Consider the following 13434-nt stretch of genomic DNA (forward strand, 5'->3'; position numbering starts at 1 on the left):
TGCCATGAAGTGTTGGGACCGGATGCCATGATCTTAGTTTTCTGAATGTTGAGTTTTAAGCCAGCTTTTTCACTCTCCTCTTTTACCTTCATCAAGAGTCTTTGGTTCTTTTTTTGCTTTCTGCCATAAGGGTGGTGTCATCTGCATATCTGAGGTTATTGATATTTCTCCCAGCAATCTTGATTCCAGCTTGTGCTTCATCTAGTCCAGCATTTCTCATGATGTACTCTGCATATAAGCAGGGTGACAATATATAGCCTTGAGGTACTCCTTTCCCAGTTTGGAACCAATCTGTTGTTCCATGTCCAGTTCTAACTGTTGCTTCTTGACCTGCATACAAGTTTCACAGGAGGCAGGTAAGGTGGTCTGGTATTCCCATCTCTTTAAGAATTTTCCACAGTTGTCTTTCCAGCTTTGCTCTGAAGCTAAAGAAAAGCTATTCGAGGTTGGGTGGGGTCAAGAAGAAGGGCTCATTTTCACACAGAGTCAAGCTGGAAATCCAGTCTCCAAATCTGGGGAAGGGGGTCCTCTGGAGTCCCTCCAGAGCTTACTCCGTGACTTCAGAATGGCCCCCTCATTGCTTCTCTCAGCCCCGCCCCCTGCTGGAGAGGGCCGGGCTTGAGGGCGGGGCCAGGCTGTGGGCGGGTCCTCACCTGCTGTGCCGCCCGTCTCCTTGACGACCGCGACAAGATGGCGAACCTGACGGGTGCGATTAAGGGGCTGTACCCCGAAACACTGAGCCCAGAGCAGCTGGAGAAGCTGCGCGGCTTCAAGGTGGGTGCGGTCCCAACTCCCGCCTCCATCGGAGTGCAGCTCCTCCCCGGGTGAGGGCCGGGCCCCAGAGAGAAGGGACTCGGGAGCCTGTGCCCAGATAAAGGGGCGGAAGGCTGGGAGATGGGGACACCTCCGGCGGACCCCTGGCTTCTAGGTCCTTGAACAGATCCTGGCAGGCGCTTGAAAGTGCAAAAAGAACTAAAATAGGAATGAACCAGAAAAATGGACCGAATTGACTGCCGGGTACTTTAACTTAGATACAAACAAGAACTTCCCAACGGTAGAGACCCGACTTTAGTTAAGGCGCCTAAGCCTGAGCCTGAGACAGCACTGGAGATGTTATAATCTGTAAGAAGAGAGAAGGCTTAACTGTTCAAAATATCCTGGGAAGAAACCCGGGTTAAGGGAGCCCCTTGTTTCCCCCAGCCCTCTGCACCTCCACCTGGAACCCTGAAATCTTTCTCTTCATGGAGGGTGAACTTTTGCTCTTGTCCCCCAGATTCAAACTCGGATTACTAATGAAAAGTACCTTAGGACCCACAAAGAAGTGGAATTGCTCATAAGTGGTTTCTTCAGGTAGGTGGTTTTCCAAACTGGCCTTGAGTAAATAGGGTAAATTTTTACCAAATCTCATTGGGGATACGTGAGTGTGAGTCACCTCCTCTTTGTTTAAACACTGCTTGTTGCTTCCTTTAGGGTCTGAAGATTAGAAAATATCCTAAGATCGAATGTTTTCTAATGCTGGGGCCTGTGACACCCAGGATTTTCTTGTTATTTCTAGAGGCTTCCTTCAGTTATCTCAAAAATATTAATATGCATTCATTTTAGCTGTGAGGATAAATATATACCTTCTGACACTTGGAAGAAGGAATTTGGCATTGAGAAACTCAGCAGACAGCTACTGGGTGTAGAACACTATTCTCCACAGTGGTATTAAACAAGATCATTAGAACTTAAAAAAAAAAAATTACAGATGTCTGGCCTTTCAGATGTACCAGAGAACATTGTTGTAGAAAGACTCCAAGGGTTGGAAGCCACTCCCCTGTAAATCCTAGGGAAAAGAAAACCATTTTCCACCATATCTTGGAGACCTTTTCCCTTCCCCCACACTGCTTTTCAGCGTGGCATTTGCTTGAATGGAAAATTTTCCTAATGGGATGAAAAGCAAGGAACTGAGGGGGGGTGGAAATCATGGTGCATCAATGGATGGAAACAATAGAGCTATCTTAGAAATACTGTTTGGCTACAGACAGATAGACAAGATTTAAATAATAATAGCTTCCATATCCAGGCACTGCATTGGTTTCCTCCATTAGCAGTTATCACACTGTAGTGTAATTGCATTGTCCATCTTTTGTCTCTCTCCCTGGACCAAAGCTCGAAGCTGGTGGAGCCATGGTTTTGTCCCCAGGGCCCACACAGTGTATGGCAAATTGGTACATTTGTGCTGATTCTCCCAGCAGGTCTACAAAGATAGTTTATTATCAGTTCCATTTTACACATGAGGTACTTTCCCTAGGTGCGGAACCAGGATCCAAACCCCTGGTTTTTGCAGTGTGTTTCACTGTAAAAGCTGGGAGCCAGAAGTTGTGCTCTCCTTTGTCTTTTTAAAGATTTTTTCTTTTTTTGCTCTTACTGGAGTGCATGCAGGATCTTAAGTTCCCTGACTAGGAATCGAACTCAAACTTGAGCCCCCTTTTGCAGAAGTGTGGTAACCATTGGACTACCAGGAAAGTCCCTGTCTTTTTAAAAGTAGGCCTAGATGGGTGTCTGGAGAAGGCAACAGCAACCCACTCCACTACTCTTGCCTAGAGAATCCCATGGACAGAGGAGCCTGGTAGGCTGCAGTCCGTGGGGTCGCTAAGTCGGGCAGGACTTCACTTTCACTTTTCACTTTCATGCACTGGAGAAGGAAATGGCAACCCACTCCAGTATTCTTGCCTGGAGAATCTCAGGGACAGAAGAGCCTGGTGGGCTGCCATCTATGGGGTCACACAGAGTTGGACATGACTGAAGCGACTTAGCAGCAGCAGCAGCAGCACCAGAGGGGTGTCTTTCTTCATGCTTCATTGTTCTTCATATTTTAGCCATTTCTCCAAATGGCAGTGGAGTCTCAGAGGGCAGATAGGGGAAGGGGAACGGGCAAATGGAAACCTATCTGTAAAGTTTGGTTTTATTTGGGCTAGGGGTAAGGCTTGGCCAAAAGATCGATTGGGGTCCTCTGGCAGTGTGAGCCCTGGGGATCAGGCCATCACTTTCTGTACCTTTTCTTCTAAAGGGAGATAAAGGAAGACATCTATCCTGTCCTGGGGAGCTCACAATCCAAGTTAGAAATGATTCCAGCATGGAGATTGGGAATAGATGGTAAAACCTGAAATATCTCACTATTTGCAATGTTCACAGACAAAACGATTAAAAGCAGCGGGGGTGGTGAATGAAGAGGGCATTGTTTTAATCACATGGCAGGAATGGCCCTGCTTCTCTGCCCAGGAACAGTTTCCAGGAGTAGCCTGGCGTCTGCAAGGACAGCCCCAGGCAATTTTCCCTCTCCTTCCTTATCATCCCCCTCTTGGGCCAGGTAGGCCACAAGGCCTCTCCTTTTGCTGTCCCTCAAGCTCCTCTCATGAAATCCTCCTGGCCCCTTTTAGGCCTTTCTCTTTCTGGGATGGAGGTGGGAGGAAAGGAGAAGTGTTTGAAGTTTGAGAGCTTGTTTTCAGGGCTTACATGTGTATGTTTATGTGTGTGTGTGTGTGATTGTTATTTCCTTTGGATGGTACCAGAATGAATGAGAATTAGCCTGTCATCGGCCCTGGATGCTTCTGATGGTCCTTCCTATAAGAAAAGAGGAAGGGAGAAGAGGGGACAGAGTCCCGGGCGGTGTGCCTGTCCTCACCTGTCTGCAGGTCTCTGCTGTAGGCTCACTGTAAGCCGTGAGAAGCCCTACAGTGTTTTTGCTGGGAAACTGGCTCCCCAGATCCTAACAATTTATGGCCATTCAGCCACAGCTTTCTGGTCTGTACTTATATATACAGTGTACGGAACTCTTCCTACCTTGAATTTGGGAACTGAAAAATGGAAGGAGTAGGGATCTAACCTATTTTTAGGCACCCAGAGATCTCAGGTTTTAGGCTGGAGATAGGAAACAAAGTGTGACATTGTAGGAAGGCTTTACTAGGTGTTTCTGTAAACAGCCAGGCAGATGAATCTTCCAAAACCATGGCACCAATCATATCATTCCTTGGCTGGAAAAATCTGCAGTGGATCCACAATATCGCCTTAAAAAATTCTATTGAAATATAAAATACAAAAAAAGTGGCATGAACTTTCACAAGCTGAGAATACACATGGTGCTAGTGTCCAGATTAAGAGCTAGAATCTGACCAGCACCTCAGCCCCTTTGTGGCCCCTTCCAGTCACTTCCTCCAAAAAATTAGTCAGTATCCTGACTTCTGGAGAAGGCAATGGCATCCCACTCCAGTACTCCTGCCTGGAAAATCCCATGGACAGAGGAGCCTGGTAGGCTGCAGTCCATGGGGTCGCTAGGAGTCAGACACGACTGAAGTGACTTAGCAGCAGCATCCTGACTTCTAATTGCTCAGATTCATATTACCTTTCTAGGAGGAGGTAATGGCACCCAACTCTAGTACTCCTGCCTGGAAAATCCCATGGACGGAGGAGCCTGGTAGGCTGCAGTCCATGGGGTCGCTAGGAGTCAGACACGACTGAAGTGACTTAGCAGCAGCATCCTGACTTCTAATTGCTCAGATTCATATTGCCTTTCTAGGAGAAGGTAATGGCACCCGACTCCAGTACTCCTGCCTGGAAAATCCCATGGACGGAGGAGCCTGGTAGGCTGTAGTCCATGGGGTCGCTGAGGGTCGGACACGACTTAGCGACTTCACTTTGATTTTTCACTTTCATGCATTGGAGAAGGAAATGGCAACCCACTCCAATGTTCTTGCCTGGAGAATCCCAGGGATGGGGGAGCCTGGTGGGCTGCCGTCTATGGGGTCGCACAGTTGGACACGACTGAAGTGACTTAGCAGTGACTTAGCATATTGCCTTTCTGTGTCCTTTGAAAGTGAAATGAAAGTCGCTCAGTCGTGTCTGACTCTGTGCGACCCCATGGACTATATAGGGATTCTCCAGGCCAGAATACTGAAGTGGGTAGCCTTTCCCTTCTCCAGGGAGTCTTTCCAACCCAGGGATTGAACCCAAGTCTCCCACATTGCAGGTGGATTCTTTACCAGCTGAGCCACAAGGGAAGCAAAAGAATGCTGGAGTGGGTAGCCTATCCCTTCTCCAGGGGATCTTCCTGACCCAGGAATCGAACCAGGTTCTCCTGCATTGCAGGCGGATTCTTTACCACCTGAGAGATGAGGGAAGTCCTCTGTGTCCTTTATATAAATGGAATTCCACAGTATGTGCTCCTTTGTGCCTGGTTCTTTTGCTCAGCAATATCTTGTAGCCCCTCCATTCTCCTTGCTATATAGCGTCCCACGGTGGCACTTAACCACACTTCGTTTATCCATTCCCATCGTCTCTTTTGGGCTTCCCTGGTGGCTCAGACAGTAAAGAATCTGCCTGCAATATAGGAGACCCAGGTTCAATCCCTGGATCAGGAAGATCCCCTGGAGAAGGAAATGGCAACCCACTCCAGTGTTCTTGCCTGGAGAATCCCCAGGAGCAGAGGAGCCTGGCAGGCTGTGGTCCACGGGGTCATAAGGAGTTGGACACGATGAGTGACTAACAACATCATCTCTTGAACTGAGTAGAAATGTCTCTCCCTGGCCTTTAAGGCCCTCCATACCAGGCCCTCCTTCACTTTCCTCTATTTCCTGCACATGGCCCCACTCTAGCCAGACTGGACCCCTCTGGTTGCTTTGCTGAGTGCTCTTCTAGACACTGGGGAAACAAAAGTGGAGATGGCCTGGTTCCTACCCTAGAGGAGTTCACTGTCCATAGAATGTGAGCTGTTCCCTTGACTTTCCAGACCTTTGCTCCTGCTGCTTCCTTGTTCTGGAAGGCTCTTGTCCCTCAGCCTTTGTCCCATGTGTACCTCAAGGGTTCTCAAACGCCAGATGCTGTGTGATGACTTGGGGGGTCTTGTTTGAGGAGGCTGCCCTCTCTCCTCTGATCGTTCAGCACACTATTCCGAACCCTCCTGTAGCACTACCTGGAGGTTACTTGGCATTTTGGGAACTTACCCGTTTCCTTGTGCTTGACTGTCCTTTTTTTGAGATGGGGCTGTATTTATCTTTTTAAAATCAACCCCTCATATCTTATATAGTGACTTACACCTGATTTGTGCTCAGCAGTTCTCAAGTTGAATTGAAGGAAAAGAAGGGAAGCAAAATTGTTGAAACTTGGAAGGCAGGGGCCTCCTGGACAGACAGGGCAGCTGTGGCCACGAGGCTATGTTGCAGAACCCTGGCCTTGGAGCCACACGACCCGGGGCTCCTCTCCTTTATTTACTCGCTTTATGAACTTGGGCAGTGGTCAACCTTTTGAAAGCTAGGCTCCTTCCTGTGTAAAACGGGGCACAGTCATTGCTGTCTCACGGGGTTGGAGAGTGAGGTAATATTTGTGGACCTGCTTTATGAGCCATAAAACTCCGTGGGATGTGAGGCAGTTTCAGCTTCCCAGTGGACCGGCGCTGCGGGTGTCGTCACAGCGTCCATGGGCCTGCCGGACCAGCAGCTGCCTCATGTCTGTCTGCTCAGCTTTGTTTCCCGTGCTCTCTCGCCCCACCCTTGGCAATTTCTGGTTGCTCTTCCTCAGAAGGTTGTGGGTGGCACACCTATCCCCCCACACGTGAGAACCTCAGGGACGAGGCAGCAAGCTCTTCAGCCCTGGCCTGGCCTTGGTTTTGTGAAATGATTGTCGAGTGAATGGCAAGCTTCACTTGGCTAGAGCACTCGCTGTCTCGTGAGCTGAGCATTCCCTAGGCTCCTTGCTTCTGGCCCTGGATCCTGACTTGAAGGAGAATCACACTGGAAAGGGTCCTTGGCAGGAGGCCTCTGGCTCTCTGCCCGCGACGACAGGTGTGTCTCAGGCCAGCAGCCGACAGACAGGTCAGGACCTGCTTTACCTCCACCCCATACCCCTTGTTGTTTTCCAGAGAAATATTTTTGAAAAGACCAGACAACATTCCCGAATTTGCCGCAGGTGAGTAAGGCAGCATCCATTTTGGGTGAGTGATCAACGCGCACCAGGAGTGTTCCTGTGAACTGCGACTTGGACAAGGCAGAGCCTGGGCTACCACATCACCTGATGTCTCCCAAGGGAGCTTTCTTCAAAACGCTCTTTCCTCCATCATTTCCTCAGAATGAGGACAGATAAGAGATGAGGCAGAACTTCCTGGTGGTAAAGATGGTTAAGAATGTTGCGATTCCCAAAGGGACAGACAGGCAGCTCTTTTCCCAGGAATCTTAAAGCAGGGTTCTCAGCCCCGTCTGTGCATTAAAGTCACCTGGGGACCTTTTAAAAAATACCGATGCCCGGGCACCCCTCCCCCGGGTTTTATTTAATTAGTCTGGGGCGGGGCCTGGCATTCACTGTTTTAAAGGCTCCCCAGGTGATTCTAATGGGCTCCACTGCCCTGAGAGGGCTTGAGGTCAATGGTATTTAAAGGGAAGGGGCTAGGCCGACTGATTTCTCAGGTCCTTTTAGCCCTGGGAGTCCGTTACAGCCTCACAAGGTTTCTGATTGAGTCTAAGTACGTCTTTGCTGCCACAGCAGATGCTGCCTCTGATTCACATTATGCCGGGTGTATAAAAATCCTCCTTTGTCGTCATCCTACGAGAGCCTGGCCCTCCTTGGAGAGGATATTCTCAGAGAGGGCGTGATGTCTCAGACAGGAGCCGGCAGGCCGAGTGGAGACAAGAATAACACTTGGTATTTATTTGGGCCCCAAGATGGGCCTGGAGCAGAAAGCCAGAGACTCATCAACCCTCTGACGGCTTCCTGTGCGTCAGCAAGCTGATAAGCCAGTGGCAGGGTGGTGTGGTGGGGACCGGGGCCACCCCGTGTCCCCCTTCCCGGGAATGCTGGAGCTGGAGGCTCAGAAGTGCTGGGGGTCAGGGCAGTGCTGATGGTGACCCTGGAATTTGCTGTGACACCTCATATCACATTGTAAAGCTGGACCACGGGAACAGTCCTGCCAAGACAGAGCCGTCCTAACTTTTTAGCAGAGTGAGCTGTCTCTCTCCTCATCTGCTTCCCCTTGGGTTTAGATGATTTCTTCTTTTTGATTCTCATCCCAGACTATTTCACGGATCCAAGACTTCCCAACAAGATTCACATGCAGCTAATTAAGGAGAAGAAAGCGGCTTAATTAGCAAAATCACGATGCTCAGCTGTTGAGAGAGACGAGAAAGAATCCAGCCTCTGGTGGGTGTTAACCTCACTTACAGACAGAGGCTTCTTCACTCCTGTGAAAATAAGCACTGGCTCCTCAGCCTGGGGTGTGAAAGAAACCAAACAGTCTGCAGAGAAGTTTGTGCAAGTGTTGCGTTTTCCTGACACTACCTTGGGGAATTAGGGGCTGTGAAGAGAGGCCCAGGGTTTGTCTGGCATATCTGTGGCAGAGACATCCGTCTTCTTAATCTAGTGACGTGGTTGAGGAGAGTGGAAGTTGGAGTAGTTCTGGAGGAAAGAGGGAGGCAGGGAAGCGGGGGTGGGATCTGTTGCCGCAGGCTTCCTGCGAGCTTCTGTAGTGGCCTTTTCCTTGTGTCCTTGGTGGTGGGAGTGGAAGGGCTTCCCCACTGCTTCTGGAAGGGGTGGAGCCGCTTCCCTCGCAGCATTTGGATAAAATGAGATCACCCCCCGCCCATCAAACCAGGCTACCCTGTGAGGGCCAGCACACATTTTCCAGGCAGGCTTTCTGCAATGATGTGGAAGGTTGGGATTTTTAAATGTGAGGTGGGAAGAAGCCGCACTCCTGATTTAGCAGCACCATTTCTTTTTTTTGCAGGGTCACCTGAAAGCCAGAGAGCTCTGCTGCCCTCAGTGTGGGTTTCCAGGCTGCCCTGCGCTGCGCCTGCTGTTGCAAAGGCTTTTAAAGATACTCATTAAAAGCAGACCTTCCTGTGCTCTCTGCTTTATTTCAATCAGGAGGAGGAAGACATCCTCCATGGGAGGCTGCTCTACCCCTCCTCTGACCCGGGAGGTAGCAGGGCCTCTTTCTGTGTCCATAGCAGAGGCCTCTCAGCTCAGCCAGTGGGCTGGTTCATGTACCTTAGCCCCGTGTGCTCCCTGCCCCTCCAGACCCTCCCTCCCAGGGCCAAGACTGGAAAAAAGGACAGTGGCGAGTATCTGGAGAGGACCACATTTGGCTGTGGTGGTACTCAAACAAGTGGAGTCCACGCTTCTGAGGTGGCTTTTGTTTTTTATCTCACCTCCGGGGTTACTGTACCGAGAGTACAGGTGATGATTAACTTTTATTTCCATAGAAGCAATAATCAGGAATTGGGTTGGAAGAACAGCAAGAGTGAATGAGATTAGACATAGAAAATCCACTCAGGCTTATGCATAAGAGTGAGGGACTCAGAGGTGGTGGACTTTGTTTTGGGGGATTTTTAGGAACAAGCTGCCCAGCCACTTCGTTTTGAGTGTTAGAGGCAGGAGAGCGGGCCAGCTGCCCCTGTGGAGTCCTTTCTAGGCCCAGAAGGTGGGAAAGTTTTGCATGTATGTGTCTATGTCTCTGGCCTCCACACATACTAGCTCCACTGTAGAAGGACCTCTCACTTGTGTGACACGTGTCAGCTTCACCATGGTTACAGAAACACCAAATAGTAATAACATAGACAGAAGCAGGGGCTGCATTTTTATTTGCCTTGTCTCTGCTGTCTTGTCCCCAGCTACTATCACCTGAAGTAGTAGCAAAGGCAACCAAATGGGGCAGTTAGAGAACTGTTGGTCTTCCCTGGTGGCTTAGAGGGTAAAGAATCTGCCTGTAAGGCGAGAGACCTGGATTTGATCCCTGCTTGGGAAGATCCTCTGGAGAAGGGAATGGCTACCCACTCCAGTATTCTTGTGTGGAGAGTTCTGTAGAGGAGCCTGGGCTACAGACCATGGGGTCACAAAGAGTTGGACATGACTGACGGACTAACACAGAACTATTAAAACTGCAGATAATAGGCTATGTGATAGGAACCTGAGGAGTTATTTTAAGTGCTTTCAGAATCACAGTTCAGCAGCCATAGATCTGATAATGAGCTATCCCTGTTTAGAAAATCCAAACGAAGCCATCAGCCAAACACACATCCACTAAGGACCCCTGATGTGAAGTGTTCCATCAGACATCCTTGGAGCCTTCTGTGGGAGAAGAGACGTGCAGCAATGTGAAGAGAGAGCAGAGTGTCTTGCAGGGCGCTCGAATGCATGAGTTAATACTGTGACAGCACAACGGCCCCTGCTTGGGGAGTTTCCTGGTAAGAAGAAGAAATGCATTCCACTGAAAATACATTTTTAAGCCTTTCTGAGTGAAGAATACACTTAGTACAGGTCGTCGTGTGAGACTGTGTCTAGGTCCTGGGGGTAAGGCGGCAAGTGTCCCTCCCTGCAACGGCTCAGGGCCTGGGAGACTGGCCGCTTTACTCCCCAAACCTCAGCTGTCTACATATCTCACCTTTTAGATCGAAAACTCCACCAGGGCAGAGGGACCACACCTAAAAGGCGATCTTGTTCACTGTTGAGCTTCTGACTTCCTATCACTATGTCTGAATACAGCAGGTGTTCAGTGTCCGTTTGTGGAGAGAATGAATGCTTGTATAATTGAGTGACCGATCCCATTGTGTACCTATGATGGTAGCAGGGGCGTCATGCCTGAGGCGGCAGAAGAAAGAACACCCGGTCTGCCTGTGGAGTGAGGGAGGCCTCAGGGAAGCTGGCCCGTGATGGGTAAGAAGGGGTTTGCCAGGCAGACGTGAGGGAAGAGGCCTGGGGCAGTCAGGGTATCTCGGCACTTCTGTTCTGCTCAGCAGGGGGCTGGGGCCTGCTGATGCTCATCAGCCCTTCCTTCCTTGCTTCCAAAGCAGAAGAGGGCAAAAGAGGAGGGGAGGGGAGTAGCTTTGGCTCAGTCCCAAAGCAGTGTCTTCTGGCCCTTTCCTCCCTGACTCATTCTCCACATATCCCAGCTAGAATGATCTTTTAAGAAACTTAAATAAGTGTTACTTTCTTGCCTAAAACCCTTTGATGGTCTTCCATGCACTTAAAATCCAGATGCGTTTCCCAGGACTACAAAGCTTCACAAGTCCCTCCACCTTCTAACACGTCTCCCCTCTGCTCCCCTCCTCCTGCCTCACTGGGCTCCGACACCAAGGCTGTTCCCACTGTAAGGCCTTTGACCTCTGCCTGGATTTCTCTCCCCCAGAACCTCATAGAGCTAGCGATGCAAGCTGGGGTGCTTTGTGCTGGAGGGAAGAGTCTGCTAAACAGGCAGGCCACGCTTTCCTCATGGAGGGCAGCTGCCAGAGCTGGTTCAGGGGCCACCCCTCTGCGGCTCCCCCCACGGTCACAGGAAAAGCAGGAGGACCTGGAAGGGACTTGCCGGTGGTACTTGCCTGGCTTCTCAGAAAAGCTCCCTCTTGAAGGATGGCTGGGAAACAGGGTTTAGCTAGTGAACACTGCCCTCAGTAGCTTCTTGTCACTTCCTCAGAGAGTCTTCTGGGGATCCAACTGAAGTAGCCTCCCCTAGACATTTAAAAGTCTTTAATTAAGAAAGTATCACATCACTTTGTTTTCTTTTCAGCACCTTCCACTGTCTGATAGTATCTTGTTGGCTCATTTTCTTGCTATTGTTTGTGGCCCAGGAATGTGAGCCCCAGGGGAGCAGGCCTTGTCTGTTGTGCTCCTCACTCCAAGGCCAGCACCCTCAGCACTTGCTTGGATGGGTAGATGGTGGTTAAAAGCCTGACTATGTACCATGAAGGCTTGACTGAGGCAGTGGCATGAAAGAAATGAATCCTAGTTGTCTTTAGGGGGAGGAGTTGCCTGGGCTTATGATTTGAATGGGGTGGAGTTATAAGGGAGGGTGGTGGATTCTAGACTGAATCTAGAATTTACTTATGCCGAAGGGCTGTATAAGGGGCAAAGGAAATGGGGAGATGGATTTATTTTTTGGCTGTGCTGCATGGCTTATGGGATCTCAGTTCCCTTGCTAGGGATTGAACTCGGGCCATGGCAGAGAAAGTGCTGAATCCTAACCGTTAGACCACCAGGGAACTCCCCAGGAGATGAATTAAGACCAAAAGGTTTCCACCGATGTGTAACTGGGTCGTGGGTAATACTGATGGTTAGCTTCAGATAGGGTTGACAGGAGTTTGACTGCAGTGGACATAGTAGCGACTGTGAGCTGAGGATGTGGAAGTGGATGCATGCTCCCTATGGACACAACCTTCTAGGAACGTGGCCGGGAGGAGATGGAGGAAGCGCAGTAGGTGGAGAGGCAGCGTCAAGAATGGGCTTTTGTAACGGGAGATGCTGAGCATCCGGGGATCTGATGTCTTTCACTGCTGCAGGTCTGTTTTAGGCTAAAAAATGTTTGGAGCATCTTGGAAACGTCAGATGGGCCCTGACATCCAGAAGTAATGGGGACTAATGGGCAGGCCTGACTTTGCCATCATGTGACCCAGAGCGAACTCCGTGTCAGTTTTCTCATCCTCATAATTGGAGCAGAAGCTCTCATGGGCTTGCTCTCCTCACCGGGTGGGAAGGCTGGGCTGGGCCCAAAAGCCTGGGCTCTCGTCTCACTGGATGGGCCTCTGCTGCCCTCTCCTGGGTGAGATGCCACTCTGAGACTTCCCGCTCCAGGCCCAAGTAGTGAGCAAGAGGAAGAGGAGCTGGGCTAGGAGTTGGGAGCATGTTCACACATTCCCAGATCCCTATAATAGAAAGTTTTTCAGAAGTTAAAATCCAGGGCCTTATCTCCAGCAGAGATGCTTCATGAGCTCCTTTGACATCTCCTTAAAAGTGTCAGAATGAAAGGTTGCAAGTTTGATTATTCATTTATTTGTTCAATTATTCACTATTCTACAAATATTGCTGCTGCTGCTGCTAAGTCGCTTCAGTTGTGTCCGACTCTGTGCAACCCCACAGATGGCAGCCCACCAGGCTCCCCCATCCCTGGGATTCTCCAGGCAAGAACACTGGAGTGGGTTCAACAAATACTAGGGTATATTATCAGGATGCAAAGTTTTGGAAATAAGACACACTCTTTCCTCAAGGAACCCATTGTCTAGAGAGTGTCCATGGATTCGTGGATAATTAGAATCCATTTCAAAAGTGAAATGATAAGAGAAAAGGGCAAGCCGTTGCAAGGGCACAGGAAGGGGTACCTTGGCCAGAAAACATTTCCCAGCATGTGGAGCTAAATGCTAACATGATCAGGAATTGACAGGCACCAAGTTGCTGCCCAATATCACATCTCCCCAGTATTAAATCTGAAGGGCAAGTCTTGTGTCTTCCAAGCAGACTTCTCCCTGAGTTCTTTCCTCACTCTTATCTCTGTGCTTAACAGTCTTGTGAGCCCTCAGTTTTCCACGTCTGTAAACAGTGGGACGTGCTACTAGATTTGACCTGAGCACCGTTGTCATCATGAATCTGAGTCCTATGGATGCTAACACTTGCTTTCTAAAAACAACTTGGGAGCATGCTAGC

The 13434-nt window shown here is 49.6% G+C and overlaps 1 protein-coding gene across 1 annotated transcript; it reads left to right on the plus strand.

Annotated features, from left to right (window-relative positions):
• Window positions 1–638: 638 nt before the first annotated feature.
• On the plus strand, window positions 639–8868 carry RIIAD1 (regulatory subunit of type II PKA R-subunit domain containing 1). Its single transcript, XM_069542373.1, has 5 exons — window positions 639–774; window positions 1274–1350; window positions 6896–6942; window positions 8040–8166; window positions 8750–8868. The coding sequence occupies exons 1-4, from the start codon at window positions 691–693 to the stop codon at window positions 8108–8110; spliced, it is 279 nt and encodes a 92-aa protein (XP_069398474.1). The 5' UTR covers window positions 639–690; the 3' UTR covers window positions 8111–8166; window positions 8750–8868.
• The last annotated feature ends 4566 nt before the right edge of the window (window positions 8869–13434 follow it).

This window comes from Ovis canadensis, chromosome 1 (genome assembly GCF_042477335.2).
Source record: "Ovis canadensis isolate MfBH-ARS-UI-01 breed Bighorn chromosome 1, ARS-UI_OviCan_v2, whole genome shotgun sequence".
Taxonomy (NCBI): domain Eukaryota; kingdom Metazoa; phylum Chordata; class Mammalia; order Artiodactyla; family Bovidae; genus Ovis; species Ovis canadensis.

Excerpts from the sequence above, each read along its gene's own strand:
- RIIAD1 (XM_069542373.1), top strand. The coding sequence starts at position 691 with ATGGCGAACCTGACGGGTGCGATTAAGGGGCTGTACCCCGAAACACTG. Across the intron at positions 775-1,273 it reads AGAAGCTGCGCGGCTTCAAG|ATTCAAACTCGGATTACTAA; the intron begins GTGGGTGCGGTC and ends CTTGTCCCCCAG. Across the intron at positions 6,943-8,039 it reads CATTCCCGAATTTGCCGCAG|ACTATTTCACGGATCCAAGA; the intron begins GTGAGTAAGGCA and ends TTCTCATCCCAG.